The 25,683-nt window shown below is 54.8% G+C and overlaps 1 protein-coding gene across 1 annotated transcript in view; it reads right to left on the bottom strand.

Moving 5' to 3' along the window:
• Nucleotides 1-20,536, bottom strand: part of MEX3A (mex-3 RNA binding family member A) — a 27,530-nt gene extending 6,994 nt beyond the window's left edge. The window contains exons 1-2 of the mRNA XM_023761531.1: nucleotides 20,415-20,536; nucleotides 20,267-20,322 (exon numbers count right to left, since the gene is read on the bottom strand). Of these exons, the coding sequence (XP_023617299.1) occupies nucleotides 20,267-20,322; nucleotides 20,415-20,536 (178 nt within the window). The remainder of the gene's footprint in view (nucleotides 1-20,266; nucleotides 20,323-20,414) is intronic.
• Between the last annotated feature and the right edge of the window lie 5,147 nt (nucleotides 20,537-25,683).

The following is a 25,683-nucleotide window of genomic DNA, read 5'->3' as shown; positions in this document are numbered from 1 at the left end:
ACAGAAACATTCTAGTTCTACAAAACTCCTCATTTCTTTCCATTATTCCAGATACCCCTCGACTAGGCATGGCGAAACAAAAGCTGGGGGGAGAGAGAGAGAGGGAGAGAGAGGTGGTGGAAGGGAAAAGAGGAGAGAGGAGGGGAGGGGAGAGGAGAGGAGGGGGTGTGTGGGGAGGGGGGAACAAAGAACTGGGGAGGGGGAAAGACGGCGAGATAGAAAGATAGACCCTCCCCCTAAGCCCCCCTCCCCAAACACCCTGTAACCCGACTCCCCTCGCCCCAGCCCCCGGGGTGGGGGTGGGGGGAAAGAGAAACAAAACCAAGAAAGCAGATCTCTTCTCCTCTCCGGGGGTGACGGGGGACCGGGGGCTGCGGGATCTCTGCCCCCACCCCTCCCTCCTCGGACCCGGAGTCTCCAGACCCCGCGGTCCAGACGCCCCCCTCAGGCGCCCGCACCAAGCCCCAGTCTAGGAGTAGCACTCAGTGGCCCCCAATAGAGACCAGCCCCATCCAGCGCTCAAACTCTTTTGTTTTAAATGAACTGGATGGAGCAGCATGGAACTGACGGGAGGGGGGCGCGCCGGGGGCGCCGGGGGCATGCCGGGAGTTGTAGTTTCCCACCCCGGGGGGGCGCGGGGGACGTATTCTTTTGACCCGCGGAGGGGGCGGGGAGGGGCCTTTAGGTCTTTTACCCGCGGCTCGGAGGCGAATTTGGGGGTGGGAAAAAAAGTCGAGGTCCCTAATTTTTTTCGCGGGGGAAGGGAGGAGGAGTCGGGGTGCAGAAAACGAAAGGTTTGTTGGAAAAAGACTCAGGGAGCGCGCCCCCCTCCCAAGCCCGGCTCCCACGCGGTCCCGGCAGGTCTCGGGTCCCTCTTTCTCATGGTAATGAGGGGGGGGGGGACGAGAGGGCGGGGAGCGGTCCGGCTAGGTCACTGCGGCTCTCCTCTCCCCTCGCCCCCTCCCTGCCGCTCCCGCTCCGCTCCCCCGCCCGCGCCTCCTGTGCATCCAGCTCTGGGCCGCGGGGAGGTTCTCCGCAGAGCAGACAAAGCCCGCAGCTGCGATGCGGGGAGAGCCCGGCTCAGCGCGCCGTGGGGGCCGGAATGGGGTGCCGGGCTGGAGTGTGGGACCCCCCAGGCAAAAGACGGGGTGCCCTCCTACCCAAGCGGCAAGCCCTCCCCCCTCATCCCCAACCGCCCCCCAGTCTCGGAGATCTGAGAGGCACCGACTGGGAGGTGAGTTAGTTCATGGCCTTCGGATCATTGGAGGGGAGCCTGGAGGGCTTTGGGGTGAGGAGGTGAGGAGGGTGAGGGGGTGGAGGGAGAGGAGAGATGTGGGGGGTGGGGGGGGCAGAGAGCGGGGAGGCAGAGTCCGTCTTAAAGGCCTGAGGTGACTGAACAGTTTTCGGGGGAGAGTCATGAGCTCTGGGTGCCACCGAAGGGATGGACTGTGCCCCAGACTTCCTTCAGGCCTGGGCCATGCATGAGCTTGGAGGGATCTGTTGCTTATCCTCCACCATCATTCCACCCGGCTCTTCCGCATTGAAAACTCATTGCGTTCCTTTGACTCTGGGAATTTGGTGAAAGTGAAAATAAGTTTTTAAGGCATGAATTGGGCACTTGGGTACTTTTAGGGAGAGTTTGGGGAAGTGGAAGGATGGATAATGCACTCTTTGCTCCTCCCCTTACCCTACACCTGCAGCATTTCTTTTGCACTCTTATGCCTGGTCTTTCTAAAGAGGAGAAAGGATGGCACTGCAGCACGAGGGCCTGAGGTCAGACTTTAAGTAGAACTTCCCAAAATAGTTTTATAAGGATGGGTGGGTGAGCTCTAAGAGTAGGTGTCCTTTTCTGGGGCACCTTGGAAACCAGAAGTCTGAACCAGTTTGTGAGGTAAAGTCCTGCTGGAGGACAGATGAGATCTTCATAGACCTGGCACGGGAGGCCCTGAGGGAGGGCTGAGCCAAGCCCAGTTCCTTAAAATGCACACCAGCGGAGGGTGGGGACTCTGGAGAGGTTAGGGACTGACGCTGTGCGGGGCCCTTGCTCCTCTAATAAGCAGAAGATTCAGGCAGAGGATCCATGACTGAGGAACCCCTGGGAAACCCTGGAGTTGGGGAGGGGTGCCCCCTGGATCAAGGACTTAACAGGAGATTAACAACAAACCTTACTGTGGAGTTGGGTGCCACTTGGGAGAGCAAGAGTGGGAGAGGCAGAAATGCGGAGGTAAGGCCCCGTGGAGGTTGTCTGTTCTCTACTCTTGGCCCCTCTCTGCCCCAAGAGCCCGGATTAGGGGAGCCGTGGCACTGGGGACCCGGGGCTTTCGTTGGGTAGAAGGTTCCCACTCTGCGGACCAGGTGACAGTCTTTCACGTTAATAGAATAGCAAACAGTTGCGTAGGACGTATTGTATGCCAGACATTATTGTCACCAGCTGGTCTGAGCGTTCCTGCCCCCCCCCACCCCCCAAATGAGATTGCCCCCTAGACACCCACCATTGAGTTGGCCCTGCTTCCACTTTCCTCCCCACTAAGCTAATTAAAGCAGGAGGTTAATGACCAAAGAAGCCTTGGGGATTTGGCCAGGGAGGAAAACAAAGGACAGAAACTTGTGTGTATGCGTGGGGAGGGGGACAGCTGCTGGATGGGAAAGGGTAGACAAAGGGGTGGGGTAGGGGAGACGGTGGTCCCTGCCGGACCCACTTCACTGTCCAACAAGGACAAACCAGCCCCTGGGTGTGTTAATGCTCCATACGCCCACCCCCTGGGTCCTGCTGAGACTCCAGGCAGATCTCCACGGTGGGAGAGGCACCTGTGAACCCGGGCCCTGCAGGGCAGAGCAGGTGTGAGTGCACTGGGGTCTATGCACGGGTGTACACACGGGAGTGGTGTGCCTGCAGCTGGCCTGGGGCATGTCCATCCCCGCTGGGGACCCGCCACCCGAGTGTCCATGAAGCAGAGGAGCCTAAGGATGGGCACCGTGAGGAGCCAAGTTCCAGGGTGGGGTTTCGATGAGCCCTTCCCTTGCTTTCAGAGGCTGGTGGCCTCCTTGGTTCAGGGAACTCCCCTCCTCCACTGACCCTCATGTCGGCCAAGCTAGGTTTCTCTCCAAGGCCAACCTAGAATTATGACAACAAGGGCCCCAGGCTTAGAAAGAGATGGCTTTGCCCACCCCACCCTACCCCTCACTCTCTGCCTTATGACCAGAAAAGTGTGTAGGTGCCATATCTCTCCCCTTCAGGACCTTAGAGAATAGGACTGTATCTCTCATCTTTGTCATTGTCGCCCACCTTGGCCGCCCAGTGCCCAGCCAGCACAGGGCCCTGCCTAAGACACAAGCAGGAGTGTGTTGAGTATAACGGCCTATTTGAAGCTTCGTGGTGTAAGGGGAAGGAGCAGGCCTCTGAAGCCAAACTGCTGCCTCTTAGCTCTGCCCCTGGGGCATTGCTTTGCTGCCGAGCCTCAATTTCCTCATCTCTAAAATGGAAATAATAAGCCAGACTCCTGGCGCGGTGCCTGGCTCCTCTCAGGTGTTCACTCAGTGTTACTCTCCTGGCCCTGCCTGTTCTCCCCTTGCCGTTGACGTTGGCCAGACTTAGGTCTTTGTTAATTAAATTTAATTCGTTTATTCAGCTCTTAAAATGAATTCATTTCTTGAACTCCTAGGATGTGCCAGGCACTGGAGATCCTGACCCACGGTGGATCACTTGAAGTCAGTTCTAGACCTAGACTCTCAGAAGTAAGATCATCCCAAACAAAGAGCAGATAATTCCAAAAATAATTCCTGTAGAGCACTGGAATGCAGGCAAACTCTGTCTCTAACACACACACACACACACACACACACACCCCAGGCTCCTGGCCTTAGGCCTGAGGAACAAAGGGCCCTGCGGAGTTGTGGAGTTGGCTGTATGTGTAGTGTGTGTTCATGTGCAAGTGTGTGTGTGTGTGTATGTGTGTGTGTGTGCTCGCTTGTGTGTATACGTGTGTAGACAGGCCTGGCTGCAGGACAGGAAAGGTGACCCCGTTGAGATGGGTGGCCCAAGGTTCATGTGGAGGCTGGAGGACAAGAATTGCGGGGGGAGGGGATTTGTGTGTGTGTGTAGATCTGTGTATCTTTCTTTTCTGAGCAAACCTGAGCACCTGTTATCACTGTCTACACACCAAGTCCCAAGGGAGGGGGCTACACCTAATACCTGCCCCTCCCTGCCCCTAGGGAGGGAGGAGGACACCCAGCAGGCTGCCCTACTAGCCGGCTGGCCTACAGAGGTTATCGGACCATCTCCCTGCTCTTCTCAGAATGCCTTCTCCATCTGTCCTAGTCAGGTGGGTCTCTTCTATGCTTTATGGGACTTCTATTCTTTTTTTTAAATACCCCTCCCTCAGGGGAAGTCCACCTTGTTATGTAAACACCAGCCAGTTTTCTGCCTGTTGCTGGAACACACTCAGCTCATTAATTTCAATCAATGAGAACGAACTGGGGAGAACTTTGCAGGTCGCTCAAAAGAAACATCAGACTTGACCTCTGCCCTCAGCAGGACACAGAAACTAGTCCGCATGACCCAGGAACGTGGACAAATAGGAGTAAATGTGAGGGCAAGACCGCCTTTGGGACTTGGAGGGCCACGGAGTTTAGAGGAGAGAGGAGGTCGCTGTGGGTCCTTCTGTTGTTCTGGGCCCGATCTCCAAGGGCTTGGAAGCCCAGCCTGAGGTTGGGACCGGGACAAACACTTCCGCTCCTGGGACCACCACCCCAGCACCCCCCCTTCTGGGTCTTCTGCACTCTCTGATTTCCCCGGGGAGAGCAGCTCAGAGGGGTTGGGGCAGAACTGGGGTCCCCCAGGACAGCTGGCTGACAGGGCCCCTCTGGGACTCAGCGCCAGACCCAGGCGTCCTGGAGGCGGTGATACCGGAGCTGTGACAGTTGGTCCCCAGATTCCTCACCCGGTGGCGCCGGCTCTGGTTTCGTGCTGGGGTGAGGGGCAGAGTTCCTGGTGCCAGCCAGGGCTGAGTGCTCTCTTGGGGCGGGAGGGGGGGCAGTAAACCTCCCCTTAGTAGGTTGTTGAGGGGTTTTTCCAGTGCCCCCTCTGGGCCAGGCACTATGCTAGGTACTAGCAGGGGAGACTGGAGTATGAGGCACAGGGTGGCACAGATGAATTAAACACAGACTGTCCTCAGTGGGAATGAAGTGGACGGGTGAACATTAACAGGTTCGCCAATGATCCAATGGCCTTGTTTTACAGAGGAGACTGAGGCCCAGAGAACCCAGGTCCTGTGACCTTCCTGTGCCTTCTGTTCCATCCAGCACGCTTCCTGTTTCAGGAAAAGAAAGAGGAAGTCAGAGAGAGGGATGGGAAGGGACTTGCCATCGCCTGAGTGCCTATGGGTTGCCAGGCTCTCTTGATTTCATTTGATCCTCTTCACACCTCTGTGAGGCTGGACTTGCCATCTCTCCTTCACACCAGGGACCTACAGCTCAAAAAGATTAAGTAACTTGCTCAGGCCACACAGCTGGTCAGTGGACAGTGCCGTGTTCAAAGCCAGATCTGTCTGACCCAGAGCCTGGGACCCCGGAGGTAAACAGTGACACCCGGCGAGTTTTTGGAGGCTGAGAGGGAGCCATCCCTAAAGCGGGAGCCGTTTGGAACGGCTTCCTGGATGCAGTAGGTCTGGAGTCCCTGACGGATGAATGAGGCTTATTCGAAGGGAAAGAATGAGAGGGATGTCTGGAGGTTGATGCCAGAGGTTCCCTGGGAAACTTGCTGGTTGGGCAGGTGGCCAGCTTGCCTGGGTGGATCCCGAGGGGCCAGGGACAGTCGGAGGAAAAGCGCCTTTGAACCTTGGCCACGAGGTGGCGCTGCAGGCCAACGCCTGGGAGCAGCTCCAGTGGGCTCTGATACAAGGGCCCAGATGTTCTTTCCTGTCCAGCTAGGTCTCCTTGCCCAGCCCTGCCTCCTCGGGTGTCATCTCAAGCTCCCACCTTGCCCTTTTCTGGCAGGACATCCAACACATGGGAGGCAGTAAGAGGCTACCAGGACCAAAACCCCGGTGGCCGATACCTGGCTGTCCCCATGGTTCACCTGAGCCCCCTCCAGCCGCTTTAGACTGGCTTCGTGTCCAGGGGAGAAACTGTACAGGGGACAGGCTACGGAAACAAGCACCGAGTCCAGCTGACCTGGGTCTGCGAGGGGAATTATAATAACACCTACCGACGACGCAGTTAAAATAAATACGGGGGTCCCCCAAAATGTATACACACTTTAACAGCTGATAGCTCAGTTTTGAAAATGAAGTATAGTTTAATACACACTGCCTTTATAAATATTCAAAGTGTGTGTATACATTTTTGGGGGGACAACCTATGTATATATTGATCACTTGCTGCATCAGGCACTGTTGTAAGCACTGGATGTAACGCCATTGAACAGGACAGACAGTCCTTACTGTCCCAGAGCTGACAGTCTGTAGGGACAGGGGGGAGGCAGACAGTAAAGAAGTAGAGCATGTAAGTTCTGGTGGTGCTAATCGCTCTGGAGGAAAATAAAGCAGGCTGTGGGGATAGGAAGGTATGAGGTGAGGAACGGAGAGAGGATGGCCACATTGTGAGAATTTAACTGGACGTCTATAGAGCACAGGGCTCGGCACTGTGGCACTGTGTTGGCTGTTGTCACTATTATTGTGTCCCCTTGGCTTCTGCCCCGTTCTGTTGCCACGCGCCCCTTCCTCTGGCCCAATTTTCTCCACGTTTTTCCCAGTGGCCCCCACAGGACAAGCAGGTGCTTCCATTTTCCTGGCTTGGAACCAGGAGCCCTGAGCTGTTAGTCCTGGCACTGCCAACACGGTCCATACCTGCTCCTCCCCCAGCTTCCCCTGCTTCCGGGAAGGACCACCACCCACATGGTAGCTCAAGCCAGAAATCTGGAGCCATCTGTGATTCCTGCCTTTTCCCAAACCTCCTCCCATCCAGTCCACCAATCAGTCCTCTGAACTGCACCTCAAAACATTTCCCAAATCCACTAATTTCTCGCCTCCACTGCTACCCTCCTGACCCGGGCTACCATCATCTGCCTGCAGTAGTCTCTCCCTCCTCTGCCTCCACCAATCCATTCTCCACACAGTGGCCAGAGAGATCACTTAAAAACAAAACAAAACATGACCATAAAACTCTTTTTTTAAAAAAAATATATTTTATTGATTTTTTACAGAGAGGAAGGGAGAGAGATAGAGAGCCAGAAACATCGATGAGAGAGAAACATCGATCAGCTGCCTCCTGCACATCCCCCACTGGGGATGTGCCCGCAACCCAGGTACATGTCCTTGACCGGAATCGAACCTGGGACCTTTCAGTCCGCAGGTCGACGCTCTATCCACCGAGCCAAACCGGCCTAGGCAACCATGAAACTCTTATTGAAAACCTTGTAGTAGCTCCCCATTGCCATTAGATTCAAGACCAAATTTCATGTGTTTTTAAAATTTTTAAATTAATTTCACAGAGAGAGAGATACACAAAGAGAAACACTGATTTGTCGTTCCACTTATGTGTGCATTAATTGGTTGATTCTTGCATGTGCCCTGACCGGGGATCAAACCTGCAACCTTGGTGTATTGGGACGATGCTCTAACCTACCGGGCTACCTGGTCAGGGCCTTCCTGTGGTTTAGGACATCCTTCATGTTCTGGCTCCGGCACACCTGTCCAGCTGACCCTGCCCTCCCTCCCAGCCTCCACTGCAGCCACATGCATCTTCGCTCCGTGCCTTGAGCACATCGTGGGAATAAAGTACATCCGGGCCCGGAACTGGATACAAGAGATAATGGGAGGTGCTAGGGGGTACTGAGCGTGGAGAGCAGCCTAACCTCTGACCCTCAGGTTCCTGGGAAGGGACCTTGTTCGAGGATGTTGGAGCTAAAAAGTGCCCTGGAGGCCCTCAGGCTCAAGCCACCCTGTATGCAGTGGTGAGCTCTTGTTCAACTTGAAGTCAGCCACGGTGAGGGAATTCACACCAGAGAAATTGGAAGCTGCCATAAACCAGGTTATTAAATATGCACAAACACGCCACTGTTCCACACTCCCCTGCCCCCACTTGACGGAAGAGGAGACTGAGGCCCAGAGATGCGGAGTGACTTGTTCAGTATCACACGGTAGTTTTCTTCCTCGCATTCATTCAATTCATCGTTCACTCAAAAATTTTTATTGAGTGTCTCCCCTATGATAGGCGTTAGAGCAGCGGTTCTCAACCTGTGGGTCGCGACCCCTTTGGCGGTCGAACGACCCTTTCACAGGGGTCGCCTAAGACCATCCTGCATATCAGATACTTACATGACGATTCATCACAGTAGCAACGTTACAGTTATGAAGTAGCAACGAAAATAATGTTATGGTTGGGTCACAACACGAGGAACTGCATTTAAAGGGCCAGAAGGTTGAGAACCACTGCGTTAGAGAGACACTTCCCTGGCCCCGGGGGAGCTTCCAGTCTGGTGTCACTTGCAGGACACGGAAACTGCTTCGACAGCACTGTGGGCTAAGTGCTTGCAAAAGGTAGGCACCGGAGGCCACGGCATCGACGGCCATGGTCAAGGTGGCCTCTCAGAGGACATGACTCCTAAGCTCAGCTCTGAAGGCTGAGTAGGAGATCGCCAAGACGAGTGGGGCAGAGAGGTTCTTGGCAGAGGCGAGAGCACCTGCAAAGGCCCAGGGGTCTGGCAGGAGCAGCTGACCTGTGCATAGACACGCTTTTGCCCTCTCTGGGGAATACGACGGGCAAGACTCCCTTTGCCAGCCGTGATTCAGGGAAGGCGTTCACAGGCTTAGGGATCCCTTCTGAGCCACCAGTCAGAAGTCCTCCCAGTGAGTGGCACCATCACTGGCTTCCTGCTGTGTGAGCTCAGACCAGGTGCTGGAGAGAGGAGGCACACTACATGCCAGGCTGTCCGGTGCCCAGGCTGCCCTGTGCGCCTCATTGCCAGTTTTCTAGAAGTACCTCCATGCCCTTCCAGGTGGGTGACTCTTCGTGTCTCTCAGGCAGCCATCGCAGGTTACTAAGGGCCTGTTCGTCGGCCCAAGCCCTGACATCAGACCTGCGTGAGGGGCGACCTACCCCCCGTGTTTCTGTGCCCCTCCTCCCCACGCTGACCAAGGCTCCTCAGAGCAGGGGCTATGTCCAGTCTCAGTTCTTATCTCACTTGACCTCTGACCCTGCTGGTCCCTCCCTCCTTCTCCACACTCCCCTCCCCGGCATTTCCTCCATCTCCCTGGGTGCTCCGCTTCAGTCTCCTCGGCCCTTCTCTCTTCTGTCCACGCGGCCAAGGGTGCCCAGGGCTGCTGTTTGCTCCGCCTGGAACGGGCCTCCTTTTCCCAGGCTGCAGGGGCGCGGACGCCCTCCGGGCCTGGGTGCAGGCGGGTGGTGCTGCCGCTGCCGCCTGTCCCCTGTGCCAATGAATGTCTCTGAACCTGTTTCCCCATTAATAAAACGAACAGAAGAGTAGCAATTACCTCATGGGATTGTTGTGTGATTAGTGGAAAGAGGCGTGTGAAGGACGGATATAACATCTAGAGTACACAGAAAGCGCTCAATAAATGTTTTTGTTATTGAGGACTTAGTCATCCCTTCCTCCGGGAGGCCCGCTCCAAAACCACGGCTGGGTCCGGTGTCTGGCCTCTGCCCCCGGCACCCTGAGCCGCCCCTCTGGAGGTGCTCATTGTACTAGTAATTGAATTGTTTGCTTCAGGAGGACGGGAACCATTTGGCACCCAGATGGTACATACCCGTGAGTGGCTGGAGGGACAAATGGTCTGGGTGACGGCCTCCCCGGAGAGGACAGGGAGCCCGGACCTGCTGCCACTCCGGACAAGCCCGGGCACAGCCGCCCGTAAGAGGTGGGGCTGCTTCCGCCCAGGACGGCAGGTGGCGCCAGTGCCTGCCGGTCGCAGCCAGTGGCCACCTCCCTTGCCCTTGCCGGTCTCACATCTCAGAGCTGAGCCATCGACCGGGCCAGGCCGGGCAGCAGGGGTGATGCATGCTCACTGCTCAGGAACAGGTGGTTTCCGAGGGGGTGCCCGGCTAACTCGGCAGGGAAGGGAGTAGGGGGCCCCTGGCTGCGGGGCTGGGGCCCAGGCCCTGGAAGGGGGGTAGGTTGACAGTATCTTGGGGACCTGAAATGAGAGGCGGTTCAATCAATGAGTCAAAAGCTGAGATCTAGGAACCAGACACAGCGTGGGGGACAATGTGGTGAAACCAATCAGCAGGAAAGGAAGGGGAAGCCCGGTTTCTATGACAATGGTAGTGTTTGCGGCAAGCTGGGGACTCCTGAGTCGCCAGGGCCTGTGAAACCGTGATTCACCACAGGAAAGAGAAGGCTGTGGACTGGGTGCTGGGGACCGGATGCGCCGTGGCTCCTCGCGGTGCTCAGCACTCGCTCCTCCAACCTCAGCCCACAGGCCTGTGCTCTCCCAGGTACTAAGAGGGGAACTGAGCCCTCTGCTCTCACTGCACATGCACATCTGACTTCTTGCTCACTCGGCCTTGTGGAGTTAACTGTTACCCCCTTTTTAAAACTTTTAAAATATATATATTTTTTTATTGATTTCAGAGAGTAAGGGAAAGGGAGAGAGAGATAGAAACATCAATGATGAGGAAGAATCATTGGTTAAAAAAAAAAAAAATCATTGATCAGCTGCCTCCTGCACGCTCTCCACTGGGGATCGAGCCTGAAGCCCAAGCATGTGCCCTGATCGGGAATCAAACCATGACCCGGTTCATAGATGGATGTTCAACCACTGGGCCACCCAGCCAGGCTCACCCATTTTATAGAAGAGGAAACCGTTACCCTGGCCCAGATGACACAGGTAGGACAGGACATGAGTGGCAGAGCCAGGACTAGAACCCTGGCTAGTCTGACTCTAACCATGCTTGTGAAGACCCAGAAAGCCGGAAAGTAAGAACAGGAGCATGGACGTTAGGTTGTGGCTAAGACTCTGGAGGAGATGGGAAGGGGTCCTCCATCTGCCCAGCCTCCCTACCTGCCCTGCCCCGTGTGCCCAACGCTGATAGGGAGGGAGGCGGGCAAATGGATGGCCTGACATGGGCCAGAAATTGGGTCCACCCCCCCTCACTCTCTTCCAATTATTATTATTTTTTTTTGTGGTTAATCCTTACCCAAGGATATATTTTTCCCATTGATTTTTAGAGAGAGCGGAAGGGAAGGAGGAAGGGGAGAGAGAGAGAGAGAAACATTGCTATGAGAGAGAGACATCAGTTGGTTGCCTCCCACACGTGCCCTGACTGGGCTGGGGGTCGAACCTGCGACCCATAATGGATCTAAGATCACACAACCAATAAGTGGTAGAGCTGGCTTTGAAGTCCACTCTCAGGGTACATGCTCTTGACTGGGAATCAAACCTGAGACCCTTTGGTGCATTGGCTGACACTATAACCACTAGCCAGAGTGTGTCCTCCAGTTCCGGCCCTAGGGGCAGGACCGTGTGTGTGTGTGTGTGTGTGTGTGTGTGTGATGTCTACCCTACCCTACCCCCAGTGGTGAGGAACCAGACACAGCGTGGGGGCAATGGCCGGGTAGCTCAGTTGATTAGAGCACAGTCCCTTCTAAAGCCGGGGAGTTCCCAGCCTCCTCCAGTTGCCATGAGGACAGTGTCATTCTTGAGGACAGTGTCATTCTTGTTTAGCTGTGGGGGCCCCACAATTTCAGTATGAAAGGGGTATCCCCATCCCACCCCTGGACCGTGATGGCCTGCAAGAGGGAAGCCCAGCCCTCTACCCCCTGTTCCCTGGCAGCAGAGGGATGAAGGTTGGAAGGGCCTTGGAAATCTCCCAGTTCAGTCTACTTGTTTTATAGGGAAGGAATCCGAGGCCCCTAGAAGGAAAACCACTTCTCCAAGGTTACAGGGTGAATTCGTGGAAGAAGGAACTAGGTTCCTGGTCTCCTGACTCTTGGACTCGGCACTGGGTGATTGGGAACAGACAGGCAGATGAGCGGAGGGAGGCAGCAGAGTCACTGGGATGGCCTCGCAGCGTGTAGCCGTGTAGCCGTGGAAAGAAGGCAGGCGATTCCTGCCCCACCTACCTGCCAGGTGACATCAGGGATCATGGAGGTGAGGTCATCGGAAAGACTGATTACATGAGCACATCAGGTGTGCAGGATCTGGGGTCCAAGCAGACTGGGTGACTTGGGCACATGACTTACCCTCTCTGAGCCCCAGTGATAATGAGGGGTACCCTACCTTCAGGGCTGTGGGGAGGAGAGTGGGGATGGTGGGCAAGTAGTTGTGAATGATGTATTGACACGAATGTCCTTGTCAAGTGAGACAGAGCTGCCTTATGGTGCAGAGGTGGGGACAAACCAACGTGCTTGACCCTTGACCCCTGGGAGACCAAGGAAGGAATGAGAACTTCTGACATGCTTAACGCAGGCAGCAATTCTCTTCCCTGGGATGGGGGAAGGTGGGCAGCAGTTTCCTGGAAAGGAGGGGGGGGTGCCTAGAGGCCAGGGAAGCTGAACACTAATTAGCTCTCCTTCCCTAATTGGACTTAATTGCCTCCTTGTGATCAGCAATTAGGAGGCTGCATCAATTAGCACAGGGAGGGTGACCGCTCAGTTGGGCCCGTCAGGGCTCCCCTTCAGGAGGGCAGGGAGGCAGGCAGGTAAAGGGCAGCCGAGCCCCACACCACTCAGCCCTTCAGGAGCCCCCAGGCCTCCAGGCCTCCAGGCCTCCAGCTGGACTGTAGCTTTTCTGACCTCAGTTTACCCACTCTCACCGGCTTCCAGACTTTTCTGCCCAGACTTGTGGGAGCTAGGCCTGGGACTTCCATGGGCTTCTTGGCAGCTTTGGAGTTGACAGTCATGTAGGGTCAAGGTTGAAAGTGTGGACTTCAAAGCCAGTTCTACCACTTGTTGGTTGTATGACCTTGGATCCATTGGGCTTTGTTTTCTTACTGCAAAATTGAGCTGTAAGGACAGTCCCTTCACCCTGGCCGGGTAGCTCAGTTGATTAGAGTATCATCCCAGTACACCAAGGTTGCAGGTTCAATCCCGGTCAGGGCACATACAAGAGTCAACCAATGAATGCATAAGTAAGTAAAACAACTTGATGTTTCTCTCCCCTCCCCCCAACTCTCTCTCTAAAATCAATACATAATAAATAAGTATCAGTCCCTTCTGCCCTGGCCGGAGTGGCTATGTGGCTAGAGTGTTGGCCTGGGCACCGGAGGGTTGTGGGTTCGATTCCCCATCAAGGTCATGCACCTGGGTTGCAGGCTTAGGCTCGATCCCTGGATCCCTGGCCTGGTGGGGGCACTTGCAGGAGGCAACCAATCAATGTGTCTCTCTCATATCGATCGATCTCTTTCTTTCCGCCCCCCCTCCCCTTTCCACTCTCTCTCTGAAAAGCAATGGGGAAAATATCCTCTGGTGAGGATTAACAAACAAAAAACAGTCCCTTCTGTGCAGGGTTATAGTGAGGGTCAGGTGGATAACGCACCTGCACTATTTAGAACAGTTTCTGGCATAGTAAGTACTCAGCAAGTATTAGCTGTTATTATAATTCCCACTCCAAACCTCAGCTTCTTCATCTGAAAAGTGACAGATTGAAGGGGTGTTTGCTGAAAAATGCTCAGGTCCCACCCCAGGCCAATTATGAATCAAGATATCTGAGCCTTTGGGCGTTATCAGTTTTGTTTTTGTTTTTGTTTTTGTTTTTTCCTGGCATTAGCAGCTTTCAAAGTCCCCTCCCTGATGCCATGTTGATGCCCAGTAAGGGCTGAGACCCCTGGATGTGTGGTCTCCAAGGTTCCCCCCAGCCCTGACTGCTGGAAACCAAGATCAACAGTAATTAATATAAATGTGAGAAGTCCCCCCAGAAGGCTGAGTTTGGGCTTTGATATTTGATAACAGGGTGAATATTTGCATTTTATTACCTACTGCTGACTCAATGGCCTAAAGCAAACTCCCCCAAAACCTGATAATCTTACTGTTTACTAAGCATTACCATTGATATGTCTGTTTGCATTCCTAAAAGGCAATTGTGTGTTCTAGTAAATAAAAGCAGCTGGGAACAGAGACTCAGTGGAACTTGACTACTACAGTTGAGTTTTCCCTGGCTTCCCCCCCATCATTTCAAAATTAATATTTCTTGTCTTGTGTGTCAATTTGTGCGTCAGCTCTTTGTCCAAGCCTTTGAACCCAAAAGCCATGCTGGCAGTGGCTTTTCACACCTGACCCCTGAAAACTCTTCAATAGCCCTAACCGGTTTGGCTCAGTGGATAGAGCGTCGGCCTGCGGACTCAAGGGTCCCAGGTTCGATTCCGGACAAGAGCATGTACCTGGGTTGCGGGCACATCCCCAGTGGGGAGTGTGCAGGAGGCAGGTGATCAATGTTTCTCTCCCATTGATGTTTCTGACTCTCTATCCCTCTCCCTTCCTCTCTGTAAAAAAATCAATAAAATATATTTTTAAAAAAATCTTCAATAACTGACACAGTAGCTCCCGTCCTGTATCACGTTGGACCCTGCACCACCCTGAAGGCGCTGCAGTTTGATTGAGAGCCATTACTACCCGTGTGGCCGGAAGCAGGTCCCGCCCATTCACCTGGACTGAGTCCTCCTCCTCAGAATGAGAATAAGGCCCTAGCTACGCTCACCTCCCAGGGCTGCCTGGAGATCATGTTTCCTGATAGGACGTGCTGTAAAGGTAGGCAATTACAGTATTCCTTCCCTCAATAAACAGTTATTAAGGGCCTAGCATATGCCCTATCTCCTTTACACATGGTGACTACTGAGCTATGAGCTCCTGGGGAGATTTGTCTTGAAGTATCAGACAAGTCAAGTTCTCCAGCTAGCCCTTTTTTAAAATTTATTTATTTATTTTTAAAGCTCCCGCTGGGTATCGAATGAGTCAATGAATGGAAAGAACCTAGAACAGGCCCTGACACATAGTGAGTGCTCTATAAACTGCAGCTCCTGTTACTACCGTGGCGGTGTTGTGACCATGCCCCAGGGCTGGTGTGGGGAGAGGCCCAGGAGCAGGGCACACACGGAGCTCTCTGCAGAGAGATAGCGAGGGTGCACTTGGGAGGCAGGTGAGGCCGGAATTGGGTCTGGAAGAGTGGGGTGTGTGGGGGAAGAAGAGGGGGACATTGAGCGCTTTGAGAGTGCTGGTTCCTGAGGGAGGCCTGGTGAGATGGTCAGCTCAAGCGTGAAAAGGGCCCCTTGCCTGTCCCAGACACTGTGCTGGAGGCTGGGAACACAGGGAGGGCCCCCTCCCCCAGCCTCTGCCCGCAAGGATTTCCCCGAATGGGGGAAGACAGAGGTGTGCAGACGGAGTCACTAGCGGCGACACCTAGCCCAGTCTTTATGACACCAGTAGCTGGAGGATGAGTAGGAGTTGGTCAGAGGGCACAGCATGTGCCCAGTTCAAGCAGGTCACCTGAGATGTAAGAAGAGAGGGCGGGATTATGGGAATCTGGGGTGCAAACGATGAGGCTGGAGATACAAGCAGAACTGGGTCACAGAGGACTTTACAAGCCTCCCAAGGAATCTGTACTTGATCCAAATACAATGGGATGCAGGGTTAGTTTGAAGTCTTGTGGAGACAGGCCGAGGCTGATATTTTGGAAAGATGGCTGTGGTTCAGGGAGCAGGAAGGATCAGAGCAGAGGCAAGGGTGGAGGCAGGGGGCTAGCTGTGACGTCCTGCGGGTACCAGGCCAGGGGGATGGTGATCAGAATGGGGAGCTGGAGGCGGTGCACAGAGTGGAGACAGATTCTGGAGGTAAGACCCACAGGACTTGGGGACTCCCTGGCCAAGGGAAATGGAGGGGGAGCAGAGTGGGGTTGGGTGTGTTGGGAAGACAGGGGGAATGCCATCTGAGACATCCAAGGAGGCCTGGCAAGTATGGGAGCTGGGGGTAACCCCTGACCTGGGAATGCTTGGAGCCCTCTGCTGGGAACTCTATGGAGTGGAGCGGCTTGGCCCAGTGCCAGGCTCCTATCTTTGGGACAGGCTCGGAGGCACCCTGTCAGGGGTGGGACCCTCCCTGGCCAAAGGGAGAGACGTGCCCTTCCTGCTCCAGGGCCCGTTTCAGGGGAAGAAGCAATGGAGATAGGTGAGTTCAGGGAACTCCCCACCCCACCTCCCAGCCTCTGGTCTCAGGTGTGGCCCTGGGGAAAGTTCCAAAGAAGAGGCCAGAAGCCAAGCGCCCTGGTCCTGGAGTGCGCAGGGCATCAGGGTGTGGTGGCCACACCGTTTCCGGGGAGCTGGTGTAAATGACCCCCCCACCCAGGTGACTACAGTGGGCAGTCACTGAAGCCCTGCCTGGCCAGCTCAGCACACTTCTCCATCCCCGGCCCCTCCCTGGCGCCTCCGTGCCTCCCTCGGCTGCTCTTTGCCCTCCCTCGTTAAAGCGTTAAGCGTGGTTTCTGTGAGAATGTGATTCGAATTAGCTCTTGGGAGAAAAATCACAGAAACCAGGAAAGGGGAGCCCTGGGGAGGGGGCAGTGAGTCATGTTTCCATGTGTGTTTTCCAAACTTTCCGATGGGAGTTTGGAAAACAACACTCTTGGTTGCCAGCCTGGACCTGGCTCTTCAGGGGTCCCTTGTTCTGTGTCTGCAGGTCTTCCCTTAACGGCTGCGTCCTGGCCCACCCTTCAGGCCTGCTTTGCTTCCGGGGATCCCCGACCCCTCGGGACCAGCTCATGCTACTGTAGGGGCCTGGAGAATCCCCTCCTGGGGTAGAGTTTCAGTCTTTGCATTTCATAGTGACAGCCCTCCATCTGCCCCCATTTCAGGGTGGCCAGGGGGCCTGCAGCTCTTCAAACTTTAAGAACCTGCATCAGCACCAGGAGCCTGGGCTCCAGGAGCCTCCTCTCAGCCCCAGCAGCTTCCTCTCTGTGCCCTTTCCTCCCATTTCTGTACCCCAATTCCAGAGGGCCCGTAGCAGAGGGTGAGAACCTATCACACACACACACACACACACACACACACACACACACACACCCTGCCCCGGGGAGAAGCCCTGCAAAGCAAAGACCTCATCCTCAGATCTCTGTGCCTCCTGTGCACGGGACACACCTTGGGCCCTGGGAAGGGGCGTCGTTCTGCATATGGACACAGAGTCCCAGGCAGGGCAATGGGTGGGAACCTTGAGGATGGTGGAGGGGTTGGGGAGGGCAGCCCTTGCCCGTAGCTGGCTCCTCCTTGCAGGCTGTGAGCTTTTCTACCCTTCCCTAAACTCCCATCTACTTCCTTGGGGGTCTTGGGCTAGCTGTCCCTCTCCCCTACCCCCGCCCGGCTTCTGTCTAGTCCTTCCTGGCAACAGTTGCATTTCCTGCCGTTGCTGTGCCCATGCCAACGACAGCCCACATCACATGGGCCACATCTGGCTCCGATTGAGCACACCCTCCCATCTCTTGTCCCTCCCCCTCCTCTGCCCGGGGGCCAGAGCAGGGAGTGCCTCTGTGGACCCCACTTCTCTGGGCCCATCAACAACCCTCCACCTGCCCCAGTCACAGCCTCTGATGGCCCCTCCTTGCTCTCCTTTCAGTTTCCTCACCCTCTCTTCCAGTCTCCATCCCCTGGACCTCTTGTCTCCATCCTCCAGCATCTCTTTCCTCACCTTGGACCACTCCCCTTTCCAGCCCCCACTGAGCAGCAGGGCGGGAAGGGGGCATTTTGTAAGGTTTGAGTCCCCCGAGCTGGGGGGACTGAAGTGGGGGAAGGCCTGGCAGCCCAGGAATTAAATTCATCCTAGTCCAGCCCTCTGGCCTGTTGCCAGGTTGAGGTAGGGTGGGTAGAGGTGACCCCAAGGTATGTGTGCATGGAGGGATATAGCTAGCCTTCTGGGTGGGGGAACTGTGTGGCTCACTCTGAGCTGTCTTTTGTGAAGGATGGGGTGGAGCTTCAAAGGCCTTCTGGCTACTGGCCTCCCTCCACCTTCTTCCCTGCTTAGCAACCGTTGCTGGGTAAATATTTGCCCCACCAGGATCTGGGGCTAGAGCTGCGGGCGGCGTCAGCCTGGGCAGCTGCCCCTCTCCCCAATTCCTGGGTCTCTCCTCTGCCCTGGCCCCCTCCCTGGCCCCCCTGGCCCTGGCTCCAGATGTGCTTCCTAATCCCCTCACTTCAAACCTCAGTTCTTCCTCTCTCATGTAGACTTTCTCCCCCATGTCCCTTTACCTACTCATCTCTTCCTTCTTCCCCTCTTCCGCTTTTGCTCAACTCTTTTTAAAATTTTATTTATTGATTTGGCGGGGGTGGGGGAGAGAAAAACATCGCTTTGTTGTTCCACTTGTTTACCCATTCATTGGTTGTTTCTTGTCTGTGCCCTGATCGGGGTTCGACCCTGAAACATTGGCGTGGGACGACACTCTAGCCAACGGAGCAACTGGCCGGGGCCAATTTGCTCAACTCTTTTGGTCAGTCCTCCGCCTCTGATCTGCTGAGTTGCCTGAGAAAGACCCCACCCCTGAGCCAGACAGGTCCCTGCTCCTCCCCGACCACATCCCACTGGGAGCCCAGCTGCCTATCACTCTCGATAATCATTGCTCCTCATTGAGCCTCAGGTCCTCACCTCTCTGTTCTAAGTTAAAGCCACCTAAGCTTTAACTCAGCTCCCTGAAGCTCCAGGGGGCGAGGGGTGAGGGGATGTAGGATGTTTTGATGGGCACCCTATCCGTCCTCCATCCTCCATCCTCAGGCCAGGAAGCTCTGCTTCAGGAAGCCAGCACCATTTTCACCTCCTCTGGGGCTAGAATTGAGAGAAACATGGCCAAGAGGAAACAGATGCCCCCTTGGCCCCTCCCTGGGCAGCCTGGGAGCAGCCAGCCTCAGCCTGTGCATCCTGTACCTCCAGCCAGGCTCCCACTGCCCCGCCCTCCCCAGGGGTCTCCCCATTACCTATCACTGGGATGAAGAGCGCCTTAGGGGTCGAGGGCCAAGGTGAGGTGGGCTCTCTGGGTGCTTTGTAAGTTTGGGACTTATTTGGTAAAGACGGCTAATGGGGTGCTGCTCTGGGCCAGGCCTTGGGGCTGGTTTAGGGATAGCGGGACAGAGGAATCTGGGGGGTTGGACTGAAGCAGGTGTAGAAATGAAGGGGCCTGCAGGATGTCCTGAGACTCCTCCTAGCTCTGAAGTTCTGGCTTCTAGGCAATTAATGATGGAGCGTTGGCCCAAGGCAGTCCCTGCTCCATCCCACAGGCCCTCCCTCTGGGAGCTCCTGATGGGCAGAGACCCTGCCCATCCACCTGCCCCACCCAATGCCGCTTCTCCAGAGAGGGTCCCTTGCTCTGCCCATCATCAGGACATTTGCTGATTAACCGCCATCCTTGTGAAAGCTTCCTTTCCCATTGCCTTCAGGGGCCTGAGTGCCAGGGGGACTCTGAGGAGCGCGGGGGCTACGGGGGCTTCAGGGGCTGGGGACAGGGGCGATTTATCAGGAGGGGAATGCAGGGGAAGCTGCACAGGCCCTTCCAGGACAAGGAGCCTGCCTCTGTTTCCACATGGTCACATGTCCGTGTGAAGTTTGTAAAAAGATATTCTCATGTATTTTTTGTTGTTGTTAATCTCCATCCAAGGAGATATATTTTTTTCTATTGCTTTTTAGGTAGTGGAAGGAAGAGAGGGAGAGGGAGAGAGAGACACACTGATTGGCTGCCTCCCGCACACACCCCTACCTGGGCAGGATTGGGGGTTGAACCTGCAACCCAGGTATGTGCCCTGGACCGGGAATAGAACCCACGACCCTTCCACTCACAGGCCAACGCTCTAACCACTGAGCAACAGCGGCCAGAGCCATTCTCCCATTTTCTAAAGAGGGACTCCCCACAAACATTGGAAGAACATGCAGGGAGACCAACTGTCACAGTTTGCCAGGGATTGTCCGGGTTTTAACGCTGAAGCCCAGGGCACGCCTCAGCACTCTGCAAACCGAGGCAGCTGGCTGCTCTGGTTTCAGGCCCCGCACGCAGTAGGTCTGCACCTGGATGCGGGGAGGGTGGAAGGGAATCCCTCTGGGCCTCACTTCCCCGAAGTGTGTAGTCAGGTCAGGGGCGTGGGACTTGGGGGCCCCTTTCCTCCAGCCCCTTTCCAAGAGTTGTGGCGCTTGTTTGTTTCCTTGGCAACAGGGAGAGGAAATCCCTATTTAGGAGCCGGGGAGGCCCCGGCAACCGCGCACACACAGACACACACAGCCTCTCGCGGGCAGCCCGGCCGCCCACACGCAGGCGCCTGCGTCAGCGCCTCGCCTCGGGCAGCGCCGCCCCACTCGGGTCCGGGGGCGGGACCTCCCGGCAGGCCCGAGTCCCAAAGGGGTTCCAACTTCTGGGCGGGGGGCCGGGGCCTGGGGCCCATGGGCCCCGCCCAACCGGTTCCGGGCCCCGAATTTTGCCCGCCCCTTTTTTTCTTTTCCCCACCCCGCCAGGTGAGGCCGGGCCGAGCTGGGGGGTGGGAACGGGAGAAGCAGCGTGCGATTCACGGCGGGGGGCAGGGGCAGCGGCAGGGGCAGCGGCAGGGGCAGCAGCCCAAACCGCGCCATGCGGATACTTGTTACCTAATAGCAGCAGGTGGGGGCGGTGGTTTGGGGTGCGGGGAAGGAGCGCCAGGGTTTTGCTCTTGGATTGGTCCCCGTGGTCGGGAGAGAGGGGCGGGGTGGTTCTCCGGGGGGTTGGGGGCCGGCTCCCGTCACTGGCCAGCGGTGGGGCCTTGAGCAGATCAGTTAACCTGCCCAGACCTCAGTGTCCCCATCTGTGTGATGGGGACAATGGCGCTTGCGCTGTGCACCTCAGAGAGACTCCAGAGGCTTAAGGTAGTCATCCTGATTGTGAAAGGGCTGTCACCTGGGAGACCTGCCAGGTGTGAGGTGTTGTCCGGCCATTTCCGGCCTGGCTGGAGCGGGGAGGGAAGACAGCCAGCTCTGGCTGAGCAGCCAGCCTCTCCACATTCCAGTAACGTTAATGCCGGTGCCTAAAGAGGAACTAGCCCCTCCAGCTCTGTGCAGAGGGATGCCCTGTCTCTGGTGGTGGTGTGAGAGGGGGGTCAGAGCACCACTTGGGGGTTCTGCGTGTCCTTAGGCAAATCTTTCCTCCTCTGGCCTCAGGAGTCCACTTGTAAAAAGAGGGAGCCTCCCGGGTGAGGGTCAAGATCACAAGGCAAGGGCCCCCAAACCTCCCTGTTAGACTTTGCCTCTGTCATTTAGTATATGGGGCTTTAGGGGTGAGATGTCATTCAAATGAGGGGTGCTCCGGCTTTACAAATGGCTGTCAACCACTCCTTCTAAGAGCCTTTCCCACTAAACTAAATCGAGCCAATCCACGCTGAGCCTGCATTCTCTCTCCCTGCCGCGTCTGGGTGGAAAGAAGGCAATCTCATCTGTGCTACCTCAGTCCAATTACTCAACCTTTGGAGTTTTGGGTTCTGGGTGTACAAAATGCAGATAATCCTACCTCATTATGCTGAGGGGTGAAGGTTAAATGGGATTACCTCCAGATAGCTCCTAGCAAAACCTCCTGTATGCCAGGCGCTGGGCCAAGTGTTAGGGACACAGACTTGGTCCTTCCTATCCCTCACAGCACTTGTGGGGTGAAGGGTCATAGAGGGAGGCCCAGGATGCTATGGAAACAGAGGAGCACCCCCCTCCCCAAGGTCATTGGTCTTCAAGACATGTGCCCCGTCACTGCCTACATTACCCTTGGACTCAACCACTGTATTCTTTTTTTTTTTTTAACAGAACATGATCATAGTTCAATGCAACCAAAAATAAATATTTTTATATCGCTCATTAATGGTCCAGCTCCCAGGCTTCTGGAATCTATTTGGACTTCATCCAGTTCAGGGTCCTATGCTGCTCTTTAACCGCTGTGCTTGGTTTTGCTTCTCTAGTAGTTACTTAAAGAACCACTTAAAGAACAGGCAAGTCCTTAGGCTCTCAAGGTTATAACAATCACCTGTGCGCGAGGCATGAGTGATTCAGCACTTTAAGACTTGTTTAGCACCAGACCCTGTGATCAAAGGATGAACCAGACAGGGACCCTCTGAAAAGGGATTCCCAAACCATGGCCTTGACTCTCCAAATCACCTCCACTTCCTAGGTCCTCCTCCAAAGACCACCCCGTCCACCCCTCCGGGAGTATAACTGTCTCCCCCATGGCCTAGGATGCATTTGAATGTTTTGAATTTCCCATCCCCACCTGTCCAGGATTATAGCCTAATGGTAAGACCTTGGCATTCAGTCAGGCCAGCCTGTATTCAAATTCCAGTTCCGCCGCTAAGCCTGTGACCTTAGACAAGTGGTTCTCAACTGGGGGCAGATCTTGTCTCCCAGGGGACACTTGGCAATGTGAATACTTTTTTGATTGTCACAACCTAGGGGCAGAGGTGTTACTGGCATTCAGTGGGTAAAGGCCAGGGATGCTGCAAAACATCCCACGATGCATGGCCCCTCCCCCAACGACAAAGCATTATCTGGCCCAGAATGTCAATGTTGCCAAAGCAGAAACACCTGCCTTATCTGACTGCCTTAACCTCCCCGGCTTTGTTTCCTCGTCTGTAAAATAGGGCTAATACTAGGTTCTACCTTGTAGAGCTATTGTGTAGGCCCAGCAAGGTAATGTGAATACCTAGTGCCTAAGAACAGTAGGTCCTCATAAATACTCCCTATACAGTCCTAATTAGCCTGCCTCTGGAATGCCTCCTGGTGTCAGCCCTCTGCTAAGCCCGCTCTGTTTGGCTTGCTTCTTGCCAGGCCAGTGCCTCTGACTCCTTCCTTGCTGGTCTCCATGCCTCCCTTCTCTCCTTTGTGACCCTAGCCTTATCAAACAGCCAGAATCCTCCCCCTCAGACCCCATCCCAGCACCAGCTCCTACCTCCTCTCCCACTTCTCCTCCTCCCACACTTTCCCTGCCTCACCTCTGGTGGCTGGGCCAGCTCCTTCTGCACAGACTTCCTCCTGGCCCCATCCACCCAACACCTCCCACACCTCCAGCCAAAGTGGCATAAGATAGTAAAGTACATCTTGGATTTGGACCAGGATGCCTGGTCCAAGTCTGTGCTTGGCCTATTACTTACTGTCCAGGTTTGAGAAAGTCAGCCTCACCCGTAAAATAGGAAAATAATCCCCAATCCATGAGGTGGTTTTGTGGACCAAGGTGAGAATGTAGGTGAAAACATACGCCTGTAAAGAGCGTAGAAGTGTAGTTATTCAGTTTGTTGAGCCTTAGCCCACTTAATATTTTTTATTTTCATAGTGTTTACCACCTTCTAACAAGCTGTAACTTTGTCTTTTATCGATTGTCTTCCTCCACTAGAATGTCAGCTCCATAAGGGTAGGGATTTTTGTGTTTTATTCACTACTGTACCCCTAGTGTCTAGAGCAGTGCCTGGCACATAGTAGGTGCTCAAAAGTATTTGTTGGATGAGTGAATTCACTATGTATAAGGCACTTCTGTAAAGCCCCTAACTCTACCTCCTCCAAGAAACCTCCCTGCAGATGCTTGTAACGTAATCACTGCAGCATCCCCATGGTACAGGTAAGGAAACTTGCCCAGTCACTCACCTGAAAGTGTCAGGGCCAGAGGCATTTGTTCATTTAAAACACTGAGCACCTCCTGTATGCCAGGCGCTGGGCCAAGTGTTAGGGACACAGACTTGGTCCTTCCTATCCCTCACAGCACTTGTGGGGTGAAGGGTCATAGAGGGAGGCCCAGGATGCTATGGGAACAGAGGAGCACCCCCCCCCCGCAAGGTCATTGGTCTTCAAGACATGTGCCCCTTCACTGCCTAAATTACCCTTGGACTCAACCACTGTATTCTTTTTTTTTTTTTTTAACAGAACATGATCATAGTTCAATGCAACCAAAAATAAATATTTTTATATCGCTCATTAATGGTCCAGCTCCCAGGCTTCTGGAATCTATTTGGACTTCATCCAGTTCAGGGTCCTATGCTGCTCTTTAACCACTGTGCTTGGTTTTGCTTCTCCCTCTGTTTTCTCTACCAGTGGCCAACTCCTTTGAGAGAAAGTACAGTACAGTGATGGCGAACCTATGACACGCGTGTCAGAGGTGACACGCGAACTCATTTTTTTGGTTGATTTTTCTTTGTTAAATGGCATTTAAATATATAAAATAAATATCAAAAATATAAATCTTTGTTTTACTATGGTTGCAAATATCAAAAAATTTCTATATGTGACACGGCACCAGAGTTAAGTTAGGGTTTTTCAAAATGCTGACACACCGAACTCAAAAGGTTCGCCATCACTGCTCTAGGGCCAAACCTGAAACCTTTTGGTGTACAGGATGATGCTGCAACTAACTGAGCCGCCCAGTCCAGCCTCAATCCCCATGTCTTGAAAGCCACTCTGCCCAGATGAGGAAACTTGGGCCTAGATAATTCAGTAGCTCTGTCATCACCCAGCAAGTGAGAGGCAGGACTGGAAGCTGGTCCCCACCCAGTCACAACTTCCATCACTCTCACCCCCAGGAGACGGCTCCTCTGGCCTGGCTGGCCTCCCCTGCTTTCTCCTGCTTCTTCAGGGGCTGGGATCTATGCCCTGGTAGGAGGAGAGCGACTGATGACACTTGGGGTCCAGAGTTAGGATTGAATTTTTAGGATGAAGGCCCACTTTGAAGCTCAGATTTAGGATGGAGGCCATTTTGGTGATGGTGAGGCAGGGGACTTTGGAAAGAGTCTAGAGTGAAATTTGGGGTGAGATTCCCCTCTCCTTTCTCCTGCCTCTTTTCTCCAAAGATAGGGAGGTCTACGATAGGAAGAGTTAAGTGTGGCTTTGCTTCCCCAGCCAGGAGGAGAAGCCAGACCAGGCGGGGACTGGGTGGGGCGGGGAGTACCAAGGGTTGCTGAGACAGTGAGAACAGCAGGAGCCCTGTCCCTCACATTTCACTGGCTCACCCACCCCTCCTCCACTCCTGGTTTGGGGAACAGAAGAGGGAGAAGCAGAAGAAGACTTTTTGTTTTCTCTGGGAAGCCAAGTTTGGGGGCTGCCCCCTGGGATAGAGGGCTGCAGGGAGAGGAAGCCATATCCTGGGTCCTCGCCTGGATGCGTCCTGGATGCTCACCACACTGCCCAGTGCCCTCCTAGAGATGGGAACCCCCGCAGCTACTCCCCCCCAGGTGCCCCTCTCTGACACCGAGGCCCTGCCTCCCTTATCCATCTGAGGCCAGCTCCAGAACCCAGAGCAGAGGGCCTGTCCAGTTTTGCTTCCCTTGCATGTGACAGGAACCCTGATGTCCTGGAGCAGTAGGAGGTTAGCAACATAATTTAATTTACCAGGTTTTCTCATCAGAAGAAGCTTGTGGAGGCGCAGGGGGGAGGGCACCCATGGGGTTCCAGAGCCTCAGAGAGAAGATGGGGTGGCTGGGTGGGGCCAGGGCCAGAATTAGGGGACAGGAGTGGAAGGACTGATCAAAGAGGTCCTTGGTGAGGCCTGGGGATGGAGTCCCTTGCGCTTGGGGTGGGAAGCCTGGGGACCTGGATGATCCTGTTTGGTGAGAGGGCCTGGCCCCTCCCCAGAGCCAGCTGCAAAGCAGGCGTGGCCAGAGAGGGGGGTAGAGAGAAGTGCGGTGCTGGCAAGGTTGTGGGGGGCTTTGCTGTCCCTGCCCTCCACTACCCCTTTCTGACTGCAGCCAAGAGTGGAGGCATATCATTGGCTGCTCAGCTCCCTGCCT

The sequence above is a fragment of the Myotis lucifugus genome, unplaced genomic scaffold, assembly GCF_000147115.1.
Source record: "Myotis lucifugus unplaced genomic scaffold, Myoluc2.0 scaffold_211, whole genome shotgun sequence".
NCBI lineage: Eukaryota > Metazoa > Chordata > Mammalia > Chiroptera > Vespertilionidae > Myotis > Myotis lucifugus.
This window is presented reverse-complemented; position numbering and strand designations above follow the sequence as displayed.